This window comes from Mauremys reevesii, linkage group 1 (genome assembly GCF_016161935.1).
Source record: "Mauremys reevesii isolate NIE-2019 linkage group 1, ASM1616193v1, whole genome shotgun sequence".
In the NCBI taxonomy this organism is placed as follows: Eukaryota; Metazoa; Chordata; order Testudines; family Geoemydidae; genus Mauremys; species Mauremys reevesii.
Window position 1 is genome coordinate 359,128,574 of NC_052623.1, and position 26,754 is coordinate 359,155,327.

Sequence of the window (26,754 nt, forward strand, 5' to 3'; positions counted from 1 at the left end):
ATCTCTCCCGTCCTCCAGGACTTTTCAGAGACCCTTTCCTTTATATTTATGACAGTTGTAAAAGGGTTCATATGTTTTTCTAGCCTTTTAATCCAATCTGGCGTCTGTCTCCATGTCTGCCCACTTTGGAGGTAGGTTCTTTTCCAAAGTTGGAAAGGTAGTTCTGAGTTGTCTTCCCACTGGGAGCTGTGCTGGGCTATAGCCAGTACCTGCTATTGGTGTTGATCTGTAACTCAGAGGCGCAAAGAATGGATCTTTCTGCCAAGGGATTTTCTTGTCTGTCTGTACAGCTCTCTCAGCCTCTCCAGTCACTTGTGGGTAACGTGGGCTGCTAGTAGTGTGATCACAATCATATTTTGTTCAGAAGGACTTAAATTCTGCTGTAGTGAATTGTGCTCTATTGTCTGTCACTGATGGTTCTGGAATGCCAAAGTGAGCAAAAGTGCACTTGAGTTTCTTGATAACACTGCAACATGTTATGTCTTTCAAGTACATTATTTCTATATATCTGGAAAAATAGTCCATGACAACCAGGTAATGGTATTCTCTGAAGTCGCATAAATCTGCAGCTAGTCTCTTTCAAGTTCTGTCTGGTAGAGGTGTCGTTATTGAAGGTTCTTTGTGTTGTGTTAGTTTGTTAGTTCTGCAGTGTTCATGTGTAGATATTTTATTCTTTATGTCCATGCTGATGCCCAGCCATCACACTGAGTGACTGGGCCTATAATGCTGGCAGACCAGGTGCCAGCTAGGGTGACCAGATGTGCCAATTTTATAGGGACAGTCCTGATTTGTGGGTCTTTTTCTTATATAGGCTCCTATTACCCCCCACCCCCATCCTGATTTTTCACACTTGCTGTCTGGTCACCGTAGTGCCAGCTCATGCCAACACCCCTAGATCGCCACTGAATACTGACAAATACAGAGCTCAAACCAGTCTGGCTCGCCTGTGTATTAATACTGGTAAAATAGGTATTAGAGTTATAAAAATGTGCTTAGACTTTATGAAAGCCTTGTAAGTTGCGGAGTGCATTCATCTCAGTTATAATACCTGTATCCCTTGGCAGAAGGTATGTTTAAGTGTTTGCTCTGTAACTGTAAATCACCAGACAGGAGAGGAGCATTACCAAGGGTGAAATACTCCCCCCGACCCAACAGCTGAATTTTCAAATTGAAGCAGAAGGGGGACAGTTATAAAAAGGCCTAAACAGGAGGAACTGTGCCCAGGTCTACACTACAGGATTACGTCAGTTTAACTATGTCACTCAGGGGTGTTAATCTACACCCCTGAGCGACATAGTTATATCAGCCTAGGCGCTGGTGTAGACAGTGCTGTGTTGGCGGGAGAGCTGCTTCCACTGACGTAGCCACCGCCTCTCACAGAGGTGGAGTTATTAAGCTGGCGGGAGAGCTCTCTTCGATTGGCTTAGAGCGTCTGCACCAGAAGCACTACAGCGCTGATGCCAGTTTCTAGTGTAGACAAGCCCTGTATATGTTATGCTGCTTGTACTCTGAGAGGCATCAGCAAAGATCCCCAGTGCTTGGCCTGCGGTCGCCCTAAAGGACACCGAGAGCTTGCTTATGCATCTCTTCTGCCCATCAGAGTTGGCAGCAGCAAGGGCCAGATTCAGTATCTAGGGGATCCTTTTCAACAGTACAACACAAAACTGGCTCGAGCCCCCACGCAGTGACCTGGGACAATTACACCCTCCCCGCCGCCCCCGGGCGCCTCTAAGAGGCCATACTTCCCCTCTCGCAAGCACAGAGTCTGAGTGTAGCAAAACCTTTTAATAAAAGGAGGGAAGTAACTCAGCATTAATTTGGGAAAACACCACACCTAGGGTTCATAAACACAAACCATGAACAAAGACCCACCCCCAAGTAAGTTGCTCCGTGTCCTTTTCCCCTCGGGGTCTTAAGTCCAGCAACCCAAAAGTTCCTTTAATGTGCCCGTCCCTTGTCTGCACCCCACTCACAGTTTCTGTGCCCTGGGCCCTTTAAATCACCGCCAGAGCCCCGGGGTAGCGGCTGGAGCCACGGCCCCTTTAAATTGCCACCGGAGCCCCGAGGTCCTCAGAGAGCCAGCTGCCCCCTTTCCCCCCTGCATCGGGGCCCTGCCGGTATGGTCGGCTGTGTACCGGTGGCCACTTTCTTACCAGTACGCCATACTGAACCGAGCCCTCTGCTCTGGTGCCCAGTCTCTAAAACCTACCTCCCCCCTTGAGGGAGGGAGTGTCTCCTTAGCTGGTCTTGGATCCCTCCTCTGCACAGGGCCTGTGTCCTTCCTGGGGAAACCGGTCTGGCAGGGCTGAGGCAGACTGGTGTGTGCATTGTCCCTGGAAGTGTTGGCTGAGAAGTGTGCATCACGTTCCACCTCCCCTTTCCGGCTATTGAATAACTTAATCCCTGCACACAGTGATCGGGAACAGTGTTGATAAACCATTACGGGCAGCTCCAGGATTGTCACATGCTCATTGCTCACGTAACCGCTCACGTCCACGGGACAGACTGTTCTGGCACACCCGGGTCTGAACAGGAGACTGGACCCTGGGCTAGAGGGGTCACTGCTCTGCTCTGGGATGGCAAATCTCACTTTCCCAGCTGGCCTCCAGACAGTCCCGAGGGTGAGGGCTTCATGGCTCGAGAGGGGCCAGTTAAGGCAGCACTGAAGGCTCTTTCTGTGAAAAAGAAGAACCAGCAGCAGCAGCAGCAGCAGCAATGGGGTGTGTCCAGGGGGCCCCCAGGGGTCTGAGGACCAAAACCTGATGTGGAGGAGGAGAGAGGTGCCAGTCCAGGCAGCAGGGGAGAGCCAGAGCCAGCAGGCAGCAGAATGAGCTTCTCTGTACAACTCCTGGGCCTGATCCGCTGCCGCTCTCAGTCAGTGACGCTCCCCTGCAGAAAACCAGCCGAGCTCCCTGGCACCAGCTGAGGACCTGGCCACTGAGCTGCCCGTCCTCTCTTCTGAGCTGCTGCTCCACAAACTAGCGTAGACAATACGCCGTCGTGTTACAGTGCGACAGGAAGGGCTCCCCCGCAGCCAAGAACACAGGTGCATCCACCCAGATTGCACATCACCCCCTCCAGCCTCCCCGCCCCCCAAAGCCAGGGAAGGGGTGCTCAGCTTTCAGCCTGGACGAGGTGAACAGCGGGGGGCCCCATGCTCTGTGCCAGGGCTGGCCAGGAGTGATGAGAAGGGAATAGCCTCTTCCACCGTCCAACTTGCAGCCGAGTATCTCTTCAGTGCTGCCATTCGCATCTTCTCTAAAATCCACAGGCCTGGTCAGAATGGCCTGAAATGTGGGAGGCCAGGGCGGGGCCTGAACCGGACTCAAGGCTCAGTCACTTGAGTCGCCACTTGGGAGTCTGCCAGTTCTATGGCTTGGTTGTCCCACCTGGAACCACCGCTCTAGCAACTCGCCCACACTCCCCTCCCAGAGCCAGGTGTGAAACCCAGGAGTCCTGGCTCCCAGCATCCTGCAGCTCGCTAGCAAACAGGTGTGTGGCTGCCTGGCAGAGTGTGCTGGCACAAGTGGCAGGGGGCTCTGGTGTGGCTCTGGGGGTCCCTCATTCAGACCCTGCTCTGGGAGGGTACCTATGGTTCCACACAACCTCTGCCCTGTCGGGGGTGGCACTAGGAACTGGGAACCTCACAGAATGTCCCCGCCCTTAGCTAACCCTGCCATGTTCTCCCCAGCCTGACCTCCAGTCACCCATCCCACGGGGCCTGCAGCACGGCCCCTGCAGATCATTGATCCAGCGAGTCATCGCCGAGGGACAGAGCACGCGGGGCACCGCGCGGGGCCTGTCACAGATCCGAGCAGACACCCCTTGCTGGCTGCGAGGGGAAGCTTCATCCCCTTCCTGTCCGGCCCCTCTTCTTGTGGGTTTAAACCAGGGCACAAGCCCCAGCCTGGCAGTGAGACCTATACTTAGAGTTCACAAGTGTGAACTCCTCAGGCACTATAGCAACCTCAGCACGGAGTCACGGACAGTCCCTGTGGATCCTCCGATCCGTCATGCCACCCAGGTGAGCCCAGCGTGTGAGAGATGGTCCCTTACGCCAAAGCTCCCAGCAAGAGTCGAGTTACTCCCGGTCCCCAGGGACCAGTCATTTACTCCAGGCCAACTGCACGGTAGATCTTACACCGAAGGCAACGCTTGTAGCCAGGCCTATCATAAACTATCCACCCATTTATCAATAGGAAACGGAAACAAGAGCTAGTGAGAAGGTTAAAGCAGGTGAGCCAGGCTGACTACAGCCGTGTATTTGTGTGTTCAATTGAGGCACAAGGATCTTGGCACGAGCTGGCACCTGCTCTGCCAGCGTCACCCCTACCCACTCCCGAGCACTTGGCCTCTTTTGTTCTCCGCCAGGTAACTTTCCACTGCTCCTACCTTTCCCCCTCCCCTCAGAGGAATCAGCTACATGGGGTTTTCTGAGGATGTTTTTTGTAACATGGCTTTTTGTGAGGTGTAATCACCATTATCAATCTTAAGCCTTTCCCGTTGCGCCTGTGTGGGGCGTGCATGGTACCGGCCCTGTCAGCAGTGGTGGATTCACATACACGTAGGAACTCAGGATACAGCGGGATTTCATGATACCACTTCCCAGGAGCAATCGAAGTGCATGTGTTATACAGGTGTCGCCCCAACTCATCACAGACCCTCTGCCCCCTGCCCCCGTTTGTAGCCACACAATCCGGGCTACGGAGGCTAACGATGCATTAGGGAATTTCTGACAATTACTTTCCTTTGGACCCTGCCGCTGGCCTCGTGGGTGTTTTGAAATATTTACACAGCCTCCCTGAGTGGGTCTGGAGGGACCCAGCGCTGGCTCTGGGGCGCACATGCCCTAATCCCAGCAAGCAGCTGACATGGGTGACTGGGAAGGAATTTCTAACAGCATGAAGAGAGCAAAGGTTTGTGCAGAAAGAGAGTGAAGAGCCCTGGGGGCAGCAGGAGATCTGGGACAGGAACCTTCTTCATCCTGGTGGCCTCAGGGACCAGCCATGCTCTGAGCTGCTTGTGACCCCTGGGCGACCGAAAGGGTCGAGCTAAACTACCTCCACCTGGACAGGCCCAGGCCCCGGGGGATTGGGCTCCCTGACTCCAGTGTGATGGGCAGGAGCACACTTGGCTGGAGACCCCCCAGATACAGGCTGGTGGGGAGGCCAGGGGTCTCCTGAGGGTGCCCCATCTTAGGAGCACAGAGCACCTCTTAGCAGAGACCCTGTGCTCCAGCTCACGTCATGCAATGCAAGTCAGGCATGACAAGTGTGTTTCTGCTCATTGTGGGAGGGAGGCAGGTGGGGGCAGATCCCTGGTTAGCGGGCGCCAGGGGAGGGGGAAGATCCCTGGTGAACAGGTGGGGGGGAGGGGGAAGATCCCTGGTGAACAGACATGGGGGAGGGGGCGGATCCCTGGTGAACAGGCGCCAGGGGAGGGGGCGGATCCCTGGTGAACAGGTGCCGGGGAGGGGGCAGATCCCCGGTGTACAGGCTCTGGGGAAGGGGGAAGATCCCTGGTGAACAGGCATGGAGGAGGGGGCGGATCCCTGGTGAACAGGTGCTGGGGGCGGGGCAGATCCCTGGTGAACAGGCACTGGGGGAGGGGCAGATCCCTGGTGAACAGGCGCCGGGGAGGGGCGGATCCCTGGTGAACAGGCACTGGGGGGAGGGGCGGATCCCTGGTGAACAGGCACCAGGGGAGGGGGCAGATCCCTGGTGAACAGGTGCTGGGGGGAGGGGGCGGATCCCTGGTGAACAGGCACCGGGGGAGAGGCGGATCCCTGGTGAACAGGCGCCAGGGGAGGGGGCAGATCCCTGGTGAACAGGCGCTGGGGGGAGGGGGCAGATCCCTGGTGAACAGGCGCCGGGGAGGGGCGGATCCCTGGTGAACAGGCACCAGGGAAGGGAGGCGGATCCCTGGTGAACAGGCACCGGGGGAGGGGTGGATCCCTGGTGAACAGGCGCCAGGGGAGGGGGCAGATCCCTGGTGAACAGGCACCAGGGGAGGGGGCAGATCCCTGGTGAGCAGGCGCCGGGGGAGGGGGCAGATCCCTGGTGAACAGGCACCGGGGAAGGGAGGCGGATGCCTGGTGAGCAGGCGCTGGGCGAGGGGCGGATCCCTGGTGAACAGGCACCAGGGGAGGGGGCGGATCCCTGGTGAGCAGGCACTGGGGGAGGGGTGGATCCCCGGTGAACATGCACCAGGGAATGGAGGCGGATCCCTGGTGAGCAGGCACTGGGCGAGGGGTGGATCCCTGGTGAACATGCACCAGGGAAGGGAGGCGGATGCCTGGTGAGCAGGCGCTGGGCGAGGGGCGGATCCCTGGTGAACATGCACCAGGGAATGGAGGCGGATGCCTGGTGAGCAGGCGCTGGGCGAGGGGTGGATCCCTGGTGAACATGCACCAGGGAATGGAGGCGGATGCCTGGTGAGCAGGCGTGAGCAGGCGCTGGGGGAGGGGTGGATCCCTGGTGAACAGGCACCAGGGAATGGAGGCGGATGCCTGGTGAGCAGGCGCTGGGCGAGGGGCGGATCCCTGGTGAACAGGCACCAGGGAATGGAGGCGGATCCCTGGTGAGCAGGCGCCGGGGGAGCCAGCCCCGTTACCTCTAGACTCACTGCCCAGCTGACCGAGCTCTGCCAAGCCGCTCCCAGAGGTTGCCAAGGCTCAGTGCTGTGCGCACCCTGAGGGCTCTCGGGGCAGCTTGGTCGTGTCCCAGGTAGACCCCACACACAGTGCCCCCCCCTCAGCCAGGCGATGGAGGGTGCAGCTCTAAACTCCTGCCAGTGTCAGAACGTCTCCTCCTGTGGGTTGGGACGAGGCTGCGGGGGGGCGTCACACCAGCCAGGGAGCAGCAGCCCCCACCCGTGCCGTGTGGGAGCACAGACTGCTGCTGGCTCGGCCGTTGTTTCTGTTTGAACCGCTGAGTGAGGGGACTGGCCGGTGCCTCTGCTAGCTCCTTCTGAGAGGTCCCAGGATGGGGCACGTTGATCCGCCTCTTGCAGCTGCACCATGGCATGTAGAGAGCTGCCGTCGGCCCCACCCGCCCTGCGGATTCACAAGTGCTCTGCTCTGCCGCCCTGGAGGGGACGTGGGCTGCACTGGGATCCGTGTAACCCTGGGCTCTGTGTCTCACGCCCACCCGGCCGGTGGTGAGTGTCTATGATCCCCCAGTGCCTGGCCGAGACTGGGGCCTACTTTACACCGGAGGAGGTTTGCCGGGGGAGCGATACAGGCGCAGACGTACCTGCAAACCCGCCTCGTGTAGCTGCAGCTGCATGCCTTGGGGCCCTGACAACCATTCCCGAGGGCACACCTAGACCAGCAAAAATGTTCGTCCGCACTGGGGCTTTGGCTGGAATTTGAGTGCCCTAAAAACCACCACGACCACTGTTGTAACAGCAGAAGTTTTAAGTGTAGATTTGGCCTGAGGCAGTGCCAGGTTTGACCTGTCCAGGGGGGGCTCCCACTCTTCCCTTGGGGGGCGGTGCTCCAGCCCCACAGATCCTCCTGATCATCAGCCTCGGTTCCCTTTGCCTGCAATCCCCCATGGCTCCCTGTGTCTGTCCCTCTGCCCCACGACGATTGTCCCCCCCCCCCTGCAGCCTACGCAGCCCCTCTAAGGTCCTGCCCGGTGGAGCTGGGAGGGGCCCTGCCCAGAGCCACCCGATTGCAGAAGTCTCCTGTGTCCAGGCTCCCTCCAGTGCAGGGCAGTGGTGGCTGCCAGGAGCAGTGGGGAGCTGAGCCGAGACCAGACCCCTTGATGGGCCAGATGCAGCATGAGACTTGCCTGGTGCCTGCTCCCCCTGGCTGCCCGACCCATCAGCAGAGTGTGGGGAGCAGCCAAGGGTGATGACAGCTCTCCAGCTGCCCCCCCGCCCTGTCCTGCCTCGCCCCACCTGAGCTGCGTGCATGGGTGGGGAAATGTCCTTAATCTCTGTTTGCTCTGGGCTTGGGTTACCTGGTTTGGCAGGTGGTTCAATTTCCCTGTTCAGCCCCTCCCTGCCCCCGCTGGGCTATAAACCCCTCGAGACCCAGCGCCCAGCACAGGCTGAACTCCACTTCCCAGGGCTACGGACCAGCCACCCAGACAGACGGACAGACAGACAGGTGAGTCCCTTCCCCTCCCGTCCCTTCTCCCTCCTCCCTGGGTGCTGGGCACTCGGTGGCAGCCGAGCCCTGTGACGGGGCCTCATGGCCCGACTTGCCCTGTGTGAGTCCCTGGGGCCGTCTCTGTCCCACCCCTTCCCCCACAGCGCGGCCCCATCCCCCCGTCCCCATGTGTCGGTGCTGAGCATCCACTCCCTGGGGTCTGCTCCCCGCGCCCCTGCCCTGCCCTGCCCTGCGTGGCTGGAGAGGAGGGGCAGGGAGAGCTGCAGGCTGACGGGCCCTTGGGAACCAGCCCAGGGAGACGGGCCCTATATATCTCCCCTGCCCCACAGCGGGCTGTGAGCCTGCACTCCGGGGGCTGGGATCCCTCAGGGCCCTTCCAGTCCGGCCAGGCCCTTAGCAAACAGCCCAGCTGCGAAGTGCCTCCCCCTGGGAAATGCCCCATGGTGGTGGTGGGGTCACTCCCAGGGTGTCTCAGGCTCTCGTGGCCCCAGCTCCCAGGTGTGTTTTCTCCCCAGGGGAAGCAAGAAGATGGGGCCAGTCACCTGCTTCAGCCTCTGCCTCCTCGGCTGCCTGATCTTTAACCCCTCGCTGGCAGGTGAGTCCCTGCCCGGCCCTCGGAGCTGGAGCCCCTGGGGGCTGGTTGCCCTGGTGGGAAGTGAATTTACATCACTGCCCTGCCCTCAGAGCCCCTTCCCCACTGAGTCCATAAACCAGGAGCCCAGGCAGTGGCTCAGCACCCACTCTGGGAGAGACGCCGCCTCCCGCTGCCCCTGGAGCTGGGTGAGAACTGAGGCCTGAGAAGCTCGTTCCTGGCCGGGATTGCTTCTGTCCAAGGGATGCAGCGGGGTGGGGGACCCTGGGGTCCATATTTCCCCCCGAGCTGGGAATCCAGGAGCTCATTAGAGCAGGTGCATGGAGGGGTTCTCATCCCCCCACCCCCAGTGCACTGGCTCCTTCCCTGCCCCAGGGAGCCATGGGGAAAGGAGCCCCTGCCCCATTCAAACCCAGAGGCCCTGCCCTGCTGGGATCCCTGCTCAGAGCTGGGTTCCAGGGGCCCTGTTCTGCTGATGTGGGGTCTGGGCAAACCCAGCTTCTTCCTGCAGCACCAGGGCCTGGAGGGTCCTGCCAGCCAGACACAGCCCCAAACAGGCTCCCGATGTTTTCATGCTAATGGGAAAGCTGTGGCTGTGCCTCCGAAACAGCCTCTAACCGCGGTGTCCTGTCCCCACCATTGCCCCCCCCACCCCCTGCCCCCTCTCTCAGCAGGGGCACAGGCTGCATCCTGTCCCAGGGGCTGGCTACACTTCCACAACGACTGCTATGGATACTTCCCCCAGGAGGCAACCTGGAAAAGGGCTGAGGTGAGGGTCTGGGGATCCAGCAGGGGCGCGGGAGGGTTCAGTGTTAGGGTCTTAAGCCTTAGGGCTGCTCAGTGCTGGAGCACCCTCCCACTTGGGCGCCAGTCCTGTGCCCGCTGTGCCACGATGCAGAGGCTAGCACTGGAGGTGCGTCAGCTCCAGGCCTGTCTGGGGGGGGGGAATGAGGGGTTTGAGATGTGGGGGGGGTCAGGGCTGGGGCAGGGGGTCGGGGTACGGGAGGGGTGCAGGGTGTGGACTCTGGGAGGGAGTTTGGGTGTGGGAGGCGGTTCCAACCTGGGGCAGGGGGTTGGGGTGTGGGAGGGGGGTTCAGGGCTGAGGCAGAGGTTGGAGTGTGGGGGGGTTCAGGGTGCGAGCTCTGGGAGGGAGTTGGGTACAGGAGGGGGTTCCAACATGGAGCAGGGGCTTGGGGCGTGGGAGGGTGTCACGGAGTCCCCGGGCCGGGCGCTGCTCTGGAACTGCTCCCCACCAAGCCAGGCAGGACACTGGGGAGCCTCCTCTCCCTCGGAGCAGACTGTCTGCAGGGCAAGAAGCTCCCACGGCTTCACCTCCTTGGTCTCTCCTTGGAGCATTCAGCATCCTCTGCCCCTCCATGCGCTTCCCACAGCGAGTCCGCCCAGGCGGGATCCTGGGGGAGCCACAGGGTCCTGCCCCCCCACTGCGCAGTCAGACATGACTCTCAGCCAGCCAGTAACACAGAGGTTTATTCGATGACAGGAACACGGTTTAAACCAGAGCTTGTAGGTACAGAGTACGGGACCCCTCAGCCGGGTCCATTCTGGGGGGCAGTAAGCCAGACCCCCACGTCTGCACTTCACTCCTCGTCCCCAGCCAGCTCCAGACTGACACCCCCTCCAGCCCCTCCTCCTCTGCTCCGTTCCTTTCCCGGGCCAGGAGGTCACCTGACCTCTCTGTTCTCCCCCACCTTTAGCATCCCCTTGCAGGGGGGAAGGGCCTGGCCATTAGTTGCCAGGCGACAGAGGGTCGGCCAGGAACTGAGGCCCCCCCACAGTATTCAGAGAAAACATTAAGAACATTCCCAGTTCGTCACAGGGCTGTGGGTGGAGTTTACCTCAGGCGGCTCCCGGAAGCAGCTACATGTCCTCTGGCTCCTAGGCGCAGGGGCGGCCAGGGAGGCTCTGTGCACTGCCCTCGCCCGCAGGCACCACCCCCGCAGCTCCCATTGGCTGTGGTTCCTGGCGAATGGGAGCTGTGGGGGAGGCGCTCTGGGTGGGGACAGCACGTGGAGCCTCCCTGGCTGTCCCTGGGCTTAGGGGCTGCAGGGCCATGCTGGCTGCTTCCAGGAGCCGCACAGAGCCAGGGCACACAGGCAGCCTGCCTTAGCCCTGCTGCACCACTGACCGGACTCTTAATGACCTGGTCAGCACCTGCCAGGGTCCCTCTTCAACCGGGCGTTCCCGTCAAAAACTGGACGCCTGGCCACCCTCCCACAGCCATTGGGTGGGGCACTGATCAGCTGTTTGGTGGATGGCTGGAGGCGCTCGGGGGAGGGAGGAGAGGAGAAAGCAGTGAGCAGGCAGGGGGACTGGGGAGAGGGGGCAGAGCAGGGCCTTGGGGGAGGCGGCAGAGCCTTGTGGCATGGCAGGGGTGGAGCAGCGACTGGGGAAAATAGAAGTAATTGCCTGTGCCTCGGTTGGATTCTCTTCCTTCTGTGGTTTTCAATCAGTACATTCCCAGCCCAGGGCATGGATTAAACAGGGCGTTTTCCCTGGTGTGAAGCCGGCGGAGGTCTCTGGGGACAGATCCCCGGACCATGGTTAGCACTGTTTCATGTTGGACAGTGACTGGGGCATGTGAAAACCATATGTTACACTGGCATTACTACAACAGGCCCCACCTGAGGGCAAGGGGTGGTGCTCAGCTTCGGGGCAGCTGGAATCAGGAGGGGTTTGGCCCTGGAGTATTTCTGCAGAGTGGGGTGCAAGGAGGCATGTGCACAGGAGCAGGCCATGGCTAGGGGTCGGGAGAGGCACCGGGGGCTCTCTCCCCCCACAGCCCTTGCTGCTCGGGGTCCTGCCCAGGGGATGCAGGGCCACAGGTTAATACCAGGCACTCTCCAGCTGCCATCAGCAGTGGGAGCAATGGAGGGAACTGGCCTTGTCCTTGTCACAGGCTCGGTGTCAGAGCTACGGCAGCGGCGCCCATCTTGCCTCCATTCACAGCGAGGAGGAGCACAACGCAGTTGCTGATTTCATCACCCGCTCTCAGCGCCATGACGATGATGACGATGACGGTGATGATGTCTGGATCGGACTCCATACCCCTGCCCGGGTGAGTGCCTGGGGTGGGGGAGGGGCGGGTGTCTGCCCTAGCAGGTCACTCCCCTGTATCTCTGCGGATTGTTTCCTTGCTGTGCGGTTAGCAGGGTAGTTATCACAGTTATTCAATGTCGGCTCTATCAGAATCTCTGGTGCCCGTGACCCTCTGCCAGCCTCTCCCGTGACCACTTCTCACAGTCCTCCCATGCCTGGCCCTGGCTCATCTCTAACTAATCTTAGTTTTCACTCACAAAGGAATCCTACAAAAAGTGGGAACATGGACAAATGGCGAACGATGAGTACAAAAGAATAGCACAAGCACGTAGGGACAAAACCGGAGAGTTTAGGTAAAAATGAGTTACACCGAGCAAGGGACAGAAAAAGCAGTAAGAAGAGGCTCTATAAATACATTAGGAGCAAGAGAAAGACAAAGGAATGTGTAGGTCCATTACATAGCAGGGAAGGAGAGCTAACAACGGACAGCACCAAGAAGGCTGAGGTGTTTCAAGCCTCTTTTGCTTCAGTCTTCTCTAAAAAGGTTAATTTTGAACAGCTGCTTAACACAATTAATATCAACAATAAGGGGAAAGAACACAAGATAGAACAGAGCATGAACAGATTAGAAAATATTTAGCTAAGTTAGATGTATTCAAGTCAGCAGGGCCTGGTGAAATTCACCCGAGGGTACTTAAGGAACTAGCTGAAGCAATCTCGGAACCATTAAGATTTATCTCCAGGAACTCATGGAAGATGGGCGAGATCTCAGAGGTGTGGAGAAAAGCAAACATAGCACCTGTCTTTAGAAAGGGGAACAGAGGACCTGGGGAATTAGAGATTAGTCAGTATAACTTCAATACCCACGAAGCTGCTGGAACAAATGATTAAACCCTCAATTTGTAAGCGCCTAGGCTATGTCTACAGAGCACTGTGAACCCAGGGCTAGTTGGGACTGGAGTCAGCCGACCCACATGAGGGAACCCTGGCCTCAAGCATCCACATTGCACTTCACCCACTTCTCTGTACCAGGAGATCGTCAATTCCCAGCACTTAACCACAGTTCTCAGTGACTTCAGCTATTAGCAGGGGAGCCTCACTGCTGAGACACACAGGGCCTTCACTTGCATTAGAGACACTGGCCTGAAACTGGTCTGTTGCTTAACTCTAGGTAATAGGGAATTCATCTCACTAGCATGTAACAAGATTTTCACTTGAGGTTTAATCAGTTCTTATAATAGAGAAAAAAAACCAAACCAAATATTACTTAAGACTGGCATGCAGAAAAGAAACAGCTACATACTTCCCAACACACACATTTTCCCCCACACTTCCTCAGAAACCACTGACCTTTGGCACCCCATCCCCTGCCTAGCAAGTGTCCTTTACTTGTGGGTGAGTCCCTCAACCAGGGTTTGCCAAGTACAGTTCTGCTGCCCTCGATTCACTCAACGAGGATAACAACCCCTTATTACTCTGGCCCCAATAACAAGGAGACTGGGGATCCCATACCAGCCAAAAGTGACCATTTGGGCAAGCAATCCCATCATGCTGAGCGCCAGCAGGGTGGGTGGGCCCATGCAAAGGAGATGAGCTGCTGGTGTCCTTTCCAAAGCTCACCACTAGATGTCAGGGGAGAGCTCATTCAGCCCTGCCTACACTTATGATATTTGTAGATGACACCAAGCTGGGCGGGTTGCAAGCTCTTTGGAGGACAGGATTAAAATTCAAAATGACCTTGGCAATTTGGAGAATTGGTCTGAAATCAACAAGATGAAATTCAATAAAGATAAGTGCAAAGTATTTCACTTAGGAAGGAAAAATCTAATGCACAACTAAGAACAGGGGAATAACCGGCTAGGCAGTAGTGCTTCTGAGAAGGATCTGGGGGTTCTAGTGAATCACAAAATGAATATGAACCAAAATGTGATGCAGCTGTGAAAAAGGCTAATCAGATTCTGGGCTGTGTTAACAGAAGTGTCGTATGTCAGACAGGGAGCTAATTGCCCTGTCCTGCTCTGCACTGGTGAGACCTCAGCTGGAGTTCAGTGTCCAGTTCCGGGTGCTGCATTTTGGGCAAGATGTGGACAAATTGGAGAGAGTCCAGAAGAGAGCAACAAAACTGATCAAAGGTTTAGAAATCCTGACCTGTGAGGAAAGGTTAAAAAACTGGGCAAATTCAGTCTTGAGACAAGAAAACGGAGGGGGCACCTGATAGCCTTCAAATATGATAGGGCTGTTATAGAGAGGATTGTGATCAATTGTTCTCCATGTCCACGGAAGGCAGGACAAGCAGGGCCGGTGCAAGGAAGTTTCGCACCCTAGGCGAAACTTCCACCTTGCGCCCCCACCCCCCAGCCCTGAGGCGCCCACCCGGGCAGGTCCCCCCCCCGCCTTGAGGCCCCCCCCGGTGGCAACTCCCCCCGCCCCGAGGAGCTGTGCGGCACCTCCCCACCCCAGCTCACCTCTGCTCTGCGTCCTCCCCGAGCACGCTGCCCCTGCTCTAATTCTCCTCCCAGGCTTGCGGCACCAAACAGCTGATTGGCGCTCAAACCTGGGAGGCAGGAGAAGTGGAGCAGCGACCCCGCGCTCCGGGAGGAACCGCTGTAAAAAAAAAATGGGGGCACCGCTTTTTGGCGCCCCCAAATCTTAGCGCCCAGGGCAACCGCCTTGTTCGCCTTAATGGTAGCACCGGCCCTGAGGACAAGCAGCAATGGGCTTAATCTGCAGCAAGGGAGAGTTAGGTCAGATATTAGGAGACACTTTCTAACTCTCAGGGCAGGGGAGCTCCGGAGCAGGCTCCCAAGGGAGGTTGTGGATTCCCCGTCACTGGAGGGTTTTAAGACCAGTGTGAACAACCCCCTGTCAGGGCTGGTCTGGGGTTCCATGGCCCTGCCTCCGTGCAGGCGACTGGGCTAGACGGCCTCAAGGTCCCTGCCGGCCTGACACGCGGCTGGACCTGTGATTCTATACGGTGCGTCACTGTGGTCTCCTCTCACGCATGTGTCTGCAGAGCCGAAGATGGTCATGGGCAGACGGCTCTGAACTGGACTTCAGCGCTTGGGGTAGCCACAGAAGCTCCTCTTCCCCGAAGGGGGAGCCCTGCGTGGTGCTGGAGGAAGACACAGGTAAGGAGGAGGCTCCGAGCCAGGTGTGTCAGTGAGGGAGCCCAGGCACCTGTCTGGCCGCACGGCCTCTGAGACGCTGACCGGGTGCTGGTCCCAGTCCCCAGGGTGTGGGTGTGGCACGTGCACAGACTCTGGCCCCTGCTGCGGGACTCTGCTGGTGTGTCCAGGGCAATGGCCAGGAGCAGCTACTGTGCCCCTACTCCACCCTGGTGTTCCTGGGTGTGTGTGTGTGTGTGTGTGTGTCTTGCTCACGAGCACTCGCTGTGTCGCTCCTGGGGGGGCTGTGTCACTCCTGGGGGGGCTGTGTCGCTCTTAGGGAGGGCTTGTTGCTCATGGGGGGGCCGCGTTGCTCCTGGGGGGGCTATCTCACTCCTGGGGGGGGGCTGTGTCGCTCTTAGGGGGGGCTTGTTGCTCCTGGGGGGGCTGTCTCCTGGGGGGGCTGTGTCGCTCTTAGGGGGGCTTGTTGCTCCTGGGGGACCGCATGCTCCCGGGGGCGCCATCTCACTCATGCATTGACACAGACGTGGGCTGCTCAGGAAAACGCCCCGAAGTCTCAGCATGGTCAAGAATTGAGCATGAATGAGGGCGCCCAGGAAACTCGCAAAGGGCTAGTCCCAGTCACCTGCTTAACGTCTCCGTCCGCCAGCCAGGGAGCAGAGACTGGGCGTGTGTCGCTGGTGAGCGGCCATGCCCAGAGCCCGCAGTCGTAGTTCAGAATCCACGAGTGAGCTGAACCGGGAGAGCGGGTTGCCTGGGCGCCAGGCGAAGCTGAACGAATCATGGGGCGTGTGGCATGGGAGCCCTGGCCGGTCAAGGGGGCACAATGTTTCTGGGTGTATCCAGCCAACGATGGGACAGAGCTCAGTGCCCCCAGGTCCCATCCCCAGACCAGGGTCTGAGAGGCCTTGCTACGAAGCTTGTGCACAACTAGCAGTTCCAGGAGTCCCTCTGCCCGTCAGACCTGGTGCCGGCAGATGGGCGCAGCCAGGCCTGCAGTCACTGGACAGGGATAGGGAATGGGCGACAGGGGCTGGAGCACTCGATGATTCCCTGCTCGGTTCATTCCCCTGGGGCACCTGGCACTGGCCACTGTTGGCAGCCAGGATACTGGGCTAGATGGACCTTCGGTCTGACCGAGTCTGGCCGCTCTTATAGCGTCAAACAGCAGCAGAAACCCGCACCCAACAGAACGGCCTATACCCCCCGCGGAGCTCCCTGCTGGGCCTGGGGTGCTGCTGAGGGGCTGAGCCCACCCAGCCCAGTTCCTGAGCGGGTGCCCCAGTCGCAGGGCAGGGCTCTCGCTCTCTCCTCTGCCCTCTGGCTGGGGTGGGGGGCACATGGGGTGGGGGAGGTAGGAGCAGTAGCACGTGGACCAGGCGTCTCCCCTTTCACACTGAGCCTGGGCCTCTCTTTGCAGGATGGGGCTGCCCCAATCTGGGGCGCTCAGGGCTCCATCCCACCCTCCTCTTCCTCAGGGCTGTGCCCAGGAGCTGGGATCTTCTCCGAGGGGCAGGGAACGGGGCGGGGGAGGGGTCACTGTGTGAGCAGGGACGGCCCAGCCTGCCCCACCCCACGGGTCATTTCTGTTTTTCTTTCTAGGTTTCGTGACTTGGGACAAGGACTCCTGTAATGATAGAAACCCGTTTGTCTGCAAGTTCAGGCCTTAGGGGAGGCAGGTCGCCTGGCCCTGGGGGCTCCCAACACCTGGGCTGTGAGTGAATCGTTTCCCTCCGGCTCCCCGGGGAGACCAGATCCTGTGTCCCCGGCTGCAAAGTCCCTTCTGCAAAGCATCGCTGAGTTCCGCTGTGTCACTCCCGCTCTGCTCTGCCCCCTTCTTGGGGGGGTGTCTACTGTGTAGTTTTACCCTGGGCTCCCCCTCTTGTCTTTGCCCAAACCCTGCTACCCCCACACCCCGAGCCCTCCCGCACGTGCAGCCCGGTGCTCTGAGCCCCGGCTGGCTCGCATGGCTGGGGCTGCGGGTTAAGGGTGGCCTTAGCTTGGGCTCCTGCCTGCCCCCTTTTCAGTGAAGGCGCAGGCAGGAGCACGCGAGTGACGACCGTCCTGCAGTGCCCTGCCCACAGCTCCCCACAACTGACACAAACGCCGGGGAAGGAACCCTGGAGCGTCTCAGCCCAGCCCCTGGGACATGCCCCAGTGCACACGTGGGCAGGAACACGGAGCACACGGTCGAGCTTTGCAGTGGGGATGCTGAGCCCTGCGCTAGGGTAGCCTGAGCGCTCAGTGCCGGGCGCCGCTCCCCCAGGGTAACTGAACCACGGCTGTCCCGCTCCCTCTCCACCTCTTCAACGCAGGGAAGCAAAAATAAACTGTCCTTCAGCATTCAGTCCCGTGTGCGTCTGCTGCTCTCTGCAACGGCGCGTTCCACGTGCCCCCGCCTCCGTCCTGAGCACCCAGAGCCAGCCCCCGGGGGCGGACAGGAGGGAGCATGGCCCTGGCCTTTTCGCTACAGCGCAGGGCATGGGCATCCTCCTCTGCGTACATTAGTCCCCAAGGCACGGCCCCCCCATCCCGCTCCCCTCTGCCCCTCCCTGGGCACTCAGCCCTCCTGGCCTCATCTCAGCGCTCTCTGGGAAGGGGCCTGTCTACCTGCCTGCAATGCACCACACCCATCTAACGGAGCAGGGATAACAGCCTGAGCCCGGACTCCTGGGTTCCAGTCCCTGCTCTCCTGGGTGACCTGGAGACCGGCCCTTCCCCTCTCTGGCATAGTGGTTGGTAGTCACAGTCCCTAGGCTGGTGGGTTGGGCACCAGTTTCACTGGGCACCGTGTGCTTTATGCCGCCTGCGTCCGACCAGCTTCCAGGCAGTGCCCCGGCTGGCATCTCTCCACACCCTGTAAACAAGCTCCGCTGCAGAAGTGCAAGCTGACCCTGGGGCGTGCAGGCAGAAACTTCTGGGGGTCAGAGGCAGCAGCCCTTGAGTTGTGTTGACGTTGCAGCCCAAAGAAGGGGTCACAGGCAAGCGGGGGGCGAGGGGGAAGCTGGGGGGGGCGTTATACATGTTGCTGACAAGGCTCCATGAGGCTGGAGCACTATTATGAGCTCTGCTCCAGGCCGCAGGGAGTGAGAGCTCCTTCAGTCCTGGGGCTGCGGTTGGGGTCCCGGCGCTGGGGCTTCCTCTGCCGCCCCCCAGCTTCTGCAGGAGGTCACTGGCCACTGTTGGCAGACAGGCCACTGGGCTAGACGGACCTTTGGTCTGACCTAGTCTGGCCGCTCTTATGTTCTTACCCCAGGGATGGGGTCGAGGGGGTGCTGGGGGCTTCCCCCACTGCCATGCCCAGCACTGCTGTCAGGGAGCAGGGCCTGGGGGGGGGCTTCCCCTGCCACTGTGTCCACCCCACCGTCCTGGCACAGCTGCTTGGGAACAGGGTCAGGGAGTGCAGGGGGGCCTTCCCCCGCTGAGTGCCCAGCGTGGATGCCAGGGAGTGGGGTTGGGGCGTGGGGGCTTTCCCCACCTGCCCAGGGCTCCGGAGCCCCCCAGTTGTCCGAGACCCCTGGGCACAGGCCCTGTAGGCCCAGTGGCTAATTTGCCACTTTCTCCCCCAATCCCCGGGGAAGGGGCTCCTTGGTGTGTGAGGGCTCCCTGGGGAAGCCCACCCAGTTGTCAAAAGCGTATCAGCCACTCAGGCTGCCCCTCTGGGGGAGACAGCCACAGCCAGGAGTCGGCAGGGTCTGTCTGTCCTGCCCAGGGCACCCACGACATCCACAGCCACCCTCAGAAGAGGCTCCTCACACAGGTGGAGGCATCAAGGTGGCTGCTCCTGTCACTCCAGCTTCCCCCTCCCCCGACAGGGATCACTTGTTTTCCAGTCATTTTTAACTGCCACGTATCCAAATCATCCCCACGGGTGGGTGTTTGTGCACCCCCACATCCTCCCCTTCCCCCCACTTCAGATAGATCCAAGCTGTGGGTACCGGTAATGGGGGTTCTCCTAACCCAGGCCAAATTGTATCTGGGTCTGGTACATTCATCTGAGCGAGAATCACCAGAGCACCCAGAACCTGCCAGCCTGGACCAGCACCTTGCAGGCGCCTGAACTCACCCCGGTAACCTGCTGTACTGGGTGGCAGCAGCCCATCCCTCCTTGGGCTGTGTATGCTCCAGGCAATATTGTCCTCCCTCCCCCAGTATGGAGCTATACCTATCTCATAGAGCTGGAAGGGACCTTGGACGGTCATCGAGTCCAGTCCCTGCCTTCACAGCAGGACCAAGGAGCATCTGTGACGGAGCGGTTCTGGCGGGACCCAGCTGAGAGTGCCAAATCAGGACCAATTGCTCAAACAGGGCAGTCACAGCCCTAGGCTGGGGTTTTTCCACCTCTAAGGCAAACCAAACCAGCCAGACAAAAAGGACTTTGGTCTCACCCCACTGGCTAACCACAAGTCACACAAGCAATTTCCTTAGACACTCCAGTTTCCCAGTATCACCACCAGTGCACTCGTCCTGGGGATGAATGGTTATGAAAACCAACACCCCAATAAAAGAAAAAGGTTCCCTCGATCCCAAGGGACCAAGCCCCAGACCCAGGTCAATATACACATCAGATCTTACCCACAAATCACGCTGTTGCCAATCCTTTAGAATCTAAAATCTAAAGGTTTATTTACAAAGGGAAAAAGGTAGAGATGAGAGGTAGAATTGGTTAAATGGAATCAATTACATACAGTAATGGCAAAGTTCTTAGTTCAGGCTTGCAGCAGTGCTGGAGTAAACTGCAGGTTCATATCAAGTCTCTGGAACATCCCCCGCTGGGATGGGTCCTCAGTCCCTTGTGTAGAGCTTCAGTTTGTAGCAAAGTCCCTCCAGAGGTAAGAAGCAGGATTGAAGACCAGATGGAGATGATGCATCAGCCTTATATAGACTTTTCCAGGTGTAAGAATCTCTTTGTCCTCACTGTGGAAAATTACAGCAAAATGGAGTCTGCAGTCACATGGACAAGTCTCTGCATACCTTGCTGAGTCACAAGGCGTGTCTGCCTTCTCTCCATGGGTCAATTGTGTAGCTGATGGTCCTTAATGGGCCATCAAGCAGGCTAGGCAGAGCTAACACCAGCTTGTCTGGGAGGCTTCCCCCAGAAGCACAGCACAAACTTGAAATACAGACAGCATAGAGCCAACATTCATAACTTCAACTAAAAATGATACAGACAACATAATTATAACCAGCAACCTATAATCTGGTCTTAGACACCTTATATGACCCCCTTTATCTAAGATTTAGTGCCACTGCAGGACCTTGGTTGCAACCCATGTTCTATATGGTCCCAATTTATATCAATAATGTCACAGCATCCCTGACAGATTTTGCCCCAGATCCCCAAGTGCCCCCCTCAAGAATTGACCTCATAACCCTGGGCTTAGCAGGCCACTGCTCAAACCACTGAGCTATCTCTGCCTCCCTCTGGGATTTCATTCTCCTTGGGATCTCACAGCCCACTGATCTGTTTTGGCCTCTGCCCCTCTGCTGGCCCCACAGCTGAGCCGGGTCCTGCGCCTGAGACCGCCCCAGGCTCTGGATGACGCTGGCTTGTCTATTTTTAAATTATTTTTATTTATTCTCAGTTCCAACAAATGGTTAGAGAAACATTCTCCCAGTGCTAACTGGCCAGTCCCCCAAAGAACAGGCTGGTCACCCCACGGTCCAATACATAAACTGGTCTTCAGCCTCTGCAAAGCGAGGCTGGTGGCCAGCGAGGAAGGGAGCAATTTAACGCTTTCTCCCACCCTTGGTATAAGCCCCCAGGCTTGGTGGTGGGGGATGAGTCTGCCAAGCAAATGCCACCAGGCTGTTAGGTAAGAATCGTTTCCCTTGTTCCCTGTAGAACTCTGCCCTGATGGGGCAGCTTGTTGACCGCTAGGGTTGCTCCTGTGTTTAGGAACTAATCTTAGATACAGAAGCGTCACGTTTCTTCCACCACCTTGCAGATGTGACTCCTCTAGCAAAGAGGTAATTGGCTCTTGGTGGCTTTTATACAGTGCAGAATATTGGGGAAATTCAGCACCCTCCCTTGGGAGATTATCTGGCAGCAAAGTCCAAATCTTTGGACAGGTCCACCATGTGTGAAGAAATCCACCCATTGTCTTACTCTCTCCAGCATTTACCTGCCTGGTACCACAGAAGTATTTAACATTAAGGGAGGTTCAGTACCGCTGGGTGACTAGCCCTTTAAGAGAGACGTGGCCAGTGCATCTGTGACTAGTCAGCTGCATCCGAGAAGGCACCTGGGCCATAGAAAGAGGCAGGAGAGGTGGGTGGGAGCTGATGAGGAGGAAAGGGGAGCCCTGGAGAGCACACGCAGCAGGGGAGAGCTGCTGGAGACAGGAGCAGCGCCGAGCTGGGAAGGGTTCGGGGGTAGAGCGCCAGGAGCGAGCTAGCGGTGACAAGAGCCGGAGCTGGCAGAAGCTGCTGGGGAGCGCTGGCCAGAGCCAGGGAGTCCTGCCAAGCTCCAGGAGAGCCCGTGCAGAGGCCTCTGGCGAAGACCCAGCCTTGTCCCGGGTAGCTGAGCCTGGGACCAAGAGAGCTGATGCTGGAGGGGGGATCCCTGGGCAGGGCTCACAGGCCAGGAGGGCTGGGGAGTGGAAGCCTGCAGGGACCCCTCTCGGGGGAGCAGGGGACCTGGCTTGGGAGCTGTGGTAGCAGAGTCATGGGAGAGAAGCGACTTGGGTAACTGCAGTGACTGGGTGGGAGTGTGGGGCCCTGAAACAGGCGCTAAGAAGCTGTGTCCAGAGGGGAGCCTGGCTCTCAGCTGGGTGCCCCCGAAGTGACGTCTCTGCAGGGGGCCTGGAGAATGGCACCGGTTGTACTTTGGGGGTGGAGGAGCGGTTTTCTCACAAGCGCTATCGTACGTGGACAGGAATCACTATGCCCAGAAGTGGCCTGTGGACTGGGCTTTGAGGGGCTAAACAAAGGGGACACGAGAGCCGGGTCTGTGTTGTGCCCCGGACCTGACGCGGGGGCGGGGTGGGGGGCTCGAGGAGCTGCTGCCGTCGTACACCCTGGTAAGGAGTTTTCTTTTACGAGCGGGCATGTGGGGGCCACAACCCCAGATCCTTTCTCAGCCCTTGGCCTTGATTTAATTCCCACGTTTGCCTTCCACCGTCTCATGACTGTGCTTTCCCCCTCGAAGTAACACCTTGAACTAACGCTAGGCAAGGTGGCGAGCAGACCCTCGTGTGATGCGGTGTTTTCCCTGCTTAGCTTCGCCTTTCTAATCGGCTGGGGATGAAACATTTCTCAGTTGCAGGCGTTGGGATGGTGGAACTTTAGTATCTTTTTCAAGCTGTTGAATCTTTTCAATCTGAATGTAGCTGTGCTGAAGCAGCAACGGTTTTGCAATACTTTTATGAGTCCCATTTGTGCCTCAGTTTCCCTGACATGCTGCATCGTTCCCTGGTGGGTGGAAAGGGGACTGTTTTCTCTCCGGGCAGGCTCATACCCCAGGTCTGGGTGTCACCTGGCTCTCTGGGCCTTATTAATGGAGCATCTGAGAAGACAATGGCAAATCCAATTGCTCGGGCGTGGAGACCTAGCAGCCAACAACCCAGAGGGATGTGGACTTCCCCACCTTCGCTAGCCAAGGCAGCCAACTGCAAGTGGGGGCCCTGGAGGGAGAGGGGAGTGATGTGTTAAAGGGACTTTCGTTCAGCAGACGTTCCCCCCATTCATCTCTAGCAATCCCTGAACAGAAACAAGAATGCTCAGCTGAGTCCAATCTGCTCTGTCTTTACACACGAGAAAGGGGGAATCAAATGCTGTCGAGGGCTCTGGACGCAGAGTCCACACCCCAAGGTGGGAACATCTATCCCCACCCCTCTCCTCTTCACTAGGGTTTGGCTTAGCAAACCAGCTTCAATTTCTAAGGTGACCCCCCCCCCCAATCAGGGCTAACTACCATTCTGCGGCCCTGGACGCACACAACAAGGATAAAAACATTTCATGATCCCGGCATTAAAAGTGGTTTGTAGCCCAACACCAGCCAAATCTGATCATTTTGGCAATTCAGCTCCATGTGCGGAACCCCTAGGCAGAGTACGTGTGTCTACGCAAACTAGGGCTGTCAAGAGATTAAAAAAAAATCGCGTTGAATCGCACTAACAACAATAGAATACCATTTATTTAAATATTTTTGGACGTTTTCTACATTTTCAAATATATTGATTTAAATTACAACACAGAATACAAAGTGTACAGTGCTCACTTTATATTTATTTTTGATTACAAGTATTTGCACTGTAAAAAAACAAAAGAAATAGTATTTTTCAGTTCACCTAATACAAGTACTGTAGTATAATGTCTTTATCATGAAAGTTGAACTTACAAATGTAGAATTATGTACAAAAAAACCTGAATCCAAAAATAAAACACTGTCAAATTTGAGAGCTTGCAAGTCCCTGGACTTCAGAAAAGCAGACTTTGACTCCCTCAGGGAACTGATGGGCAAGTTCCCCTGGGAGAATAACATGACGGGGAAAGGAGTCCAGGAAAGCTGGCTGTATTTTAAAGAAACTTTATTGAGGTTGCAGGAACAAACCATCCCGATGTGTAGGAAGAAAAGTAAAAATGGCAGGCGACCAGCTTGGCTTAACAGTGAAATCCTTGCTCGTCTTAAACACAAAAAAACAGCTTACAAGAAGTGGAAGATTGGACAAATAACCAGGGAGGAGTATAAAAGTATTGCTCAGGCATGCAGGTGTGAAATCAGGAAGGCCAAATCACACTTGGAGTTGCAGCTAGCCGGAGATGTTAGGAGTAACAAGAAGGGTTTCTTCAGGCATGTTAGCAACAAGAAGAAAGTCAAGGAAAGTGTGGGCCCCTTGCTGAATGAGGGAGGGAACCTAGTGACAGAGGATGTGGAGAAAGCTAGTGTACTCAATGCTTTTTTTGCCTCTGTCTTCACAGACAAGGTCAGCTCCCAGACAGCTGCACTCTGCAGCACGGTATGGGGAGGAGGTGACCAGCTCTCTGTGGAGAAAGAAATAGTTCGGGACTATTTAGAAAAGCTGGATGAGCACAAGTCCATGGGGCCGGATGCGCTGCCACTGGTGAGGCCACATCTGGAGTATTTCATCCAGTTTTGGGCCCCTCACCATGGAAGGGATGTGGACAAATTGGAGAGTCCAGCAGAGGGCAACGAAAATGATCAGGGGGCTGGGGCACATGACTTACGAGGAGAGGCTGAGGGAACTGGGATTGTTTAGTCTGCAGAACAGAAGAGTGAGGGGGGATTTGATAGCAGCCTTCAACTACCTGAAGGGGGGGTTCCAAAGAGGATGGAACTCGGCTGTTCTCAGTGGTGGCAGATGACAGAACAAGGAGCAATGGACTCAAGTTGCAGTGAGGTAGGACTAGGTTGATTATTAGGAAACACTGTTTCACTAGTAGGGTGGTGAAGCACTGGAATGGGTTTCCTAGGGAGGTGGTGGAATCTCCTTCCTTAGAGGTTTTTAAGGTCAGACTTGACAAAGCCCTGGCTGGGATGATTTAGTTGGTTTGGTCCTGCTTTGAGCAGAGGGTTTGACTGGATGACCTCCTGAGGTCTCTTCCAACCCTAATCTTCTATGATTCTAACTTTGCAGGTGGTACAAAGTTTGGGGGAGTGGTAAATAATGAAGAGGGCAGGTCACTGATAGGGAGCGATCTGGATCTTCTGGTAAACTGGGTGCAGCAAACAATTTGCGTCTCAGTATGGCTAAATGTAAATGCAGACATCTGGGTACAAAAAACACAGGCCAGACTTACAGGGCCCTAAAGCGGAGCTGAAGCCATCTCAGTGCAATGCCCCTGCCCCTGCTACATCTGGGAGGTGGGACAGCAGGACCCTCTGGTCAGTCGTACCTGGTGCTGGGGAGCGACATGAGTATGGCCGGCTGGCCCCGGAGCCTGGCCAGGGAGAGATCGGCCCTCAGAGCTCCCAGTGCCATGTGGTGGGGGCCTGGCCTGTCTGGATAATTCAATCAGCTCCTGACCTCTGGGGCCATGGGCTGCTTCCATCACTAACCAGGGCACCTGGGTCTCCTCAGCGGCTCCCACAGGTGCTATGTCGTGAATCGATCCCTTGGGGTTACGAGTGACGAGGGTGGGTGACATTTGCCCTGTAACACAATGCGGGAGTCAGGGAAATCTGAGTGCCAAACAGCCAGCAAATGAACCACAGCTCCATGCAGAGCCAGAGCCTGAGCAAGTGTTTGGGGAGGAAAAGGTTTTTGCTAGAAACCCTGGGGCAGCAGGATGCTACAGCACCTGACCCCTGGGACGGGAACTTTCCTGTGTCCCATTTGTTACCTGTAGGCATCACATTGATGTCATGAACCACCCTGCCAGGAGCAATTGTCTCAGCCAATCAGAGCGCAGATACACTCATCTCTTCCAGACACCTAGCCTACAGCCACTTCCCCAGTACGGTCTGTAACCGGCAGCCCAGGCTCATCGCTCCGTTGGCAGCACAGGGGCTGACTGGTGCCCATCACTGGATGGTTTGGGTTGTCGCCCCTCCCCCCCCCATTCCCCACCTCCCGTCGTTGTCAGCAAGTGCAAGTGAACTGGGGTGTGGGGGAGACTCCAATTTACAGCTCATGATTCCTGCTGCAGGCGCTTTCCTGCACTCAGGGCTGGGGGCTCAGGGCCGGTGTGGGAAATGGGATGAGATTTTCACCCAGGCCTTTCTTTCCAGAACCAGCCCCTGTCCTGAGAAGCCCAAGTGTGACACAGTGGGAATTTTTCATAACATTTTGTATGAATACCGTGTGTGCCTCAGTTTCCCCTATGTGCAGCATGATTAAGTGTGTGTGGGAGGGAGTTTGTTTACTCTTTGCAGAGATCCAGGTGTGACCGACACTTGGCTGTCTGGGGCCTGGGCTCCACCCCCATGGAGAGCCTGAGAAGAGGGCGGTCACTCCAACTGCCTGGACCTTTGGTACCTAGCAACTAACAACCATGGACGGCCGCCCCCTCTGCAGGAAGCCAGCCGGGTGTGACCAGCTGAGAACAAAGGACTAAGTACAGGCCAGGTCACTTACCCCCATGAGAGTGTGTGGCCCAAGGGGGGCTGACACAGTGAAGGGGTTCCTCCCAGGGACTGTTCCCGAGCTGTTTGAGATCCGTGACCGCATGGATCCAGGACACCAGGGCCTGCAGCTCTAATCTGACCCAGGCTGGGGAGCAGGACCTAATGCAGTAGCAGGGGGTGGGGGGTTCGGACATGCTCACGGGGTGCGGAGAGCTGCTGCCCACATGTGTCACGCAAGGGGGCTGCCACCTTCCCTTGGCGCTGAGAGCACAGAGCACAGGCCAGGGCACTCGGCGGCAGGCAGCAGCCCAGCCTTGGACCTACACCAGCAGAGCGCTGGGAGTCCCCCAAGGCTGCGGGGCAGGAGGTGACACAACCTGTCCCTGGTGTGGATGCCCCCTGCAATGCGATAGGGGCCTCAGAGGGTCACTTAACTGCCCACATTCCTGTTTTTTCCCCAGATTCCCCACACATCTCCTCCCCCGCCCACCCTAGGGAAATTCATTCCATCGACCCCTATATGGGCTTCCACCTGCTTCCCTGCACAGAGAAGAGGTGTCTCAGGGGGAACTATAGAACCTTAGACTCATAGGACTGGAAGGGACCTCAATAGGTCATCTAGTCCAGCCCCCTGCACTCAAGGCAGGACTAAGGATTATCTAGACCATCCCTCACAGGTGTTTGTCCAACCTGCTCTTAAATATATTCAATTGTGGAGATTCCACAACCTCCCTGGGCAATTTGTTCCAGTGTGTAAGGGTCCGGTGTGGGGGCTCAGCTGTCTCAGGAACGGCTGGGAGCCAGGCCACCTCACTACATCGGGGCAACAAGC

The 26,754-nt window shown here is 57.3% G+C and overlaps 1 protein-coding gene across 1 annotated transcript; it reads left to right on the forward strand.

Moving 5' to 3' along the window:
* Positions 1-8,068: 8,068 nt before the first annotated feature.
* LOC120395892 (struthiocalcin-2-like) lies at positions 8,069-17,207 on the forward strand. Its single transcript, XM_039520698.1, has 6 exons — positions 8,069-8,116; positions 8,635-8,714; positions 9,383-9,480; positions 11,629-11,787; positions 14,782-14,896; positions 16,496-17,207. Exons 2-6 carry the CDS (start codon positions 8,648-8,650, stop codon positions 16,561-16,563), a joined length of 507 nt encoding a protein of 168 aa, XP_039376632.1. The 5' UTR covers positions 8,069-8,116; positions 8,635-8,647; the 3' UTR covers positions 16,564-17,207.
* Positions 17,208-26,754: the final 9,547 nt, after the last annotated feature.

Bases quoted from the DNA above. Each gene is read 5' to 3' on its own strand.
- LOC120395892 (XM_039520698.1), top strand. From the start codon at position 8,648: ATGGGGCCAGTCACCTGCTTCAGCCTCTGCCTCCTCGGCTGCCTGATC. The intron at 8,715-9,382 runs GTGAGTCCCTGC...CCCCTCTCTCAG, and splicing joins CTTTAACCCCTCGCTGGCAG to CAGGGGCACAGGCTGCATCC. The intron at 11,788-14,781 runs GTGAGTGCCTGG...ATGTGTCTGCAG, and splicing joins GACTCCATACCCCTGCCCGG to AGCCGAAGATGGTCATGGGC.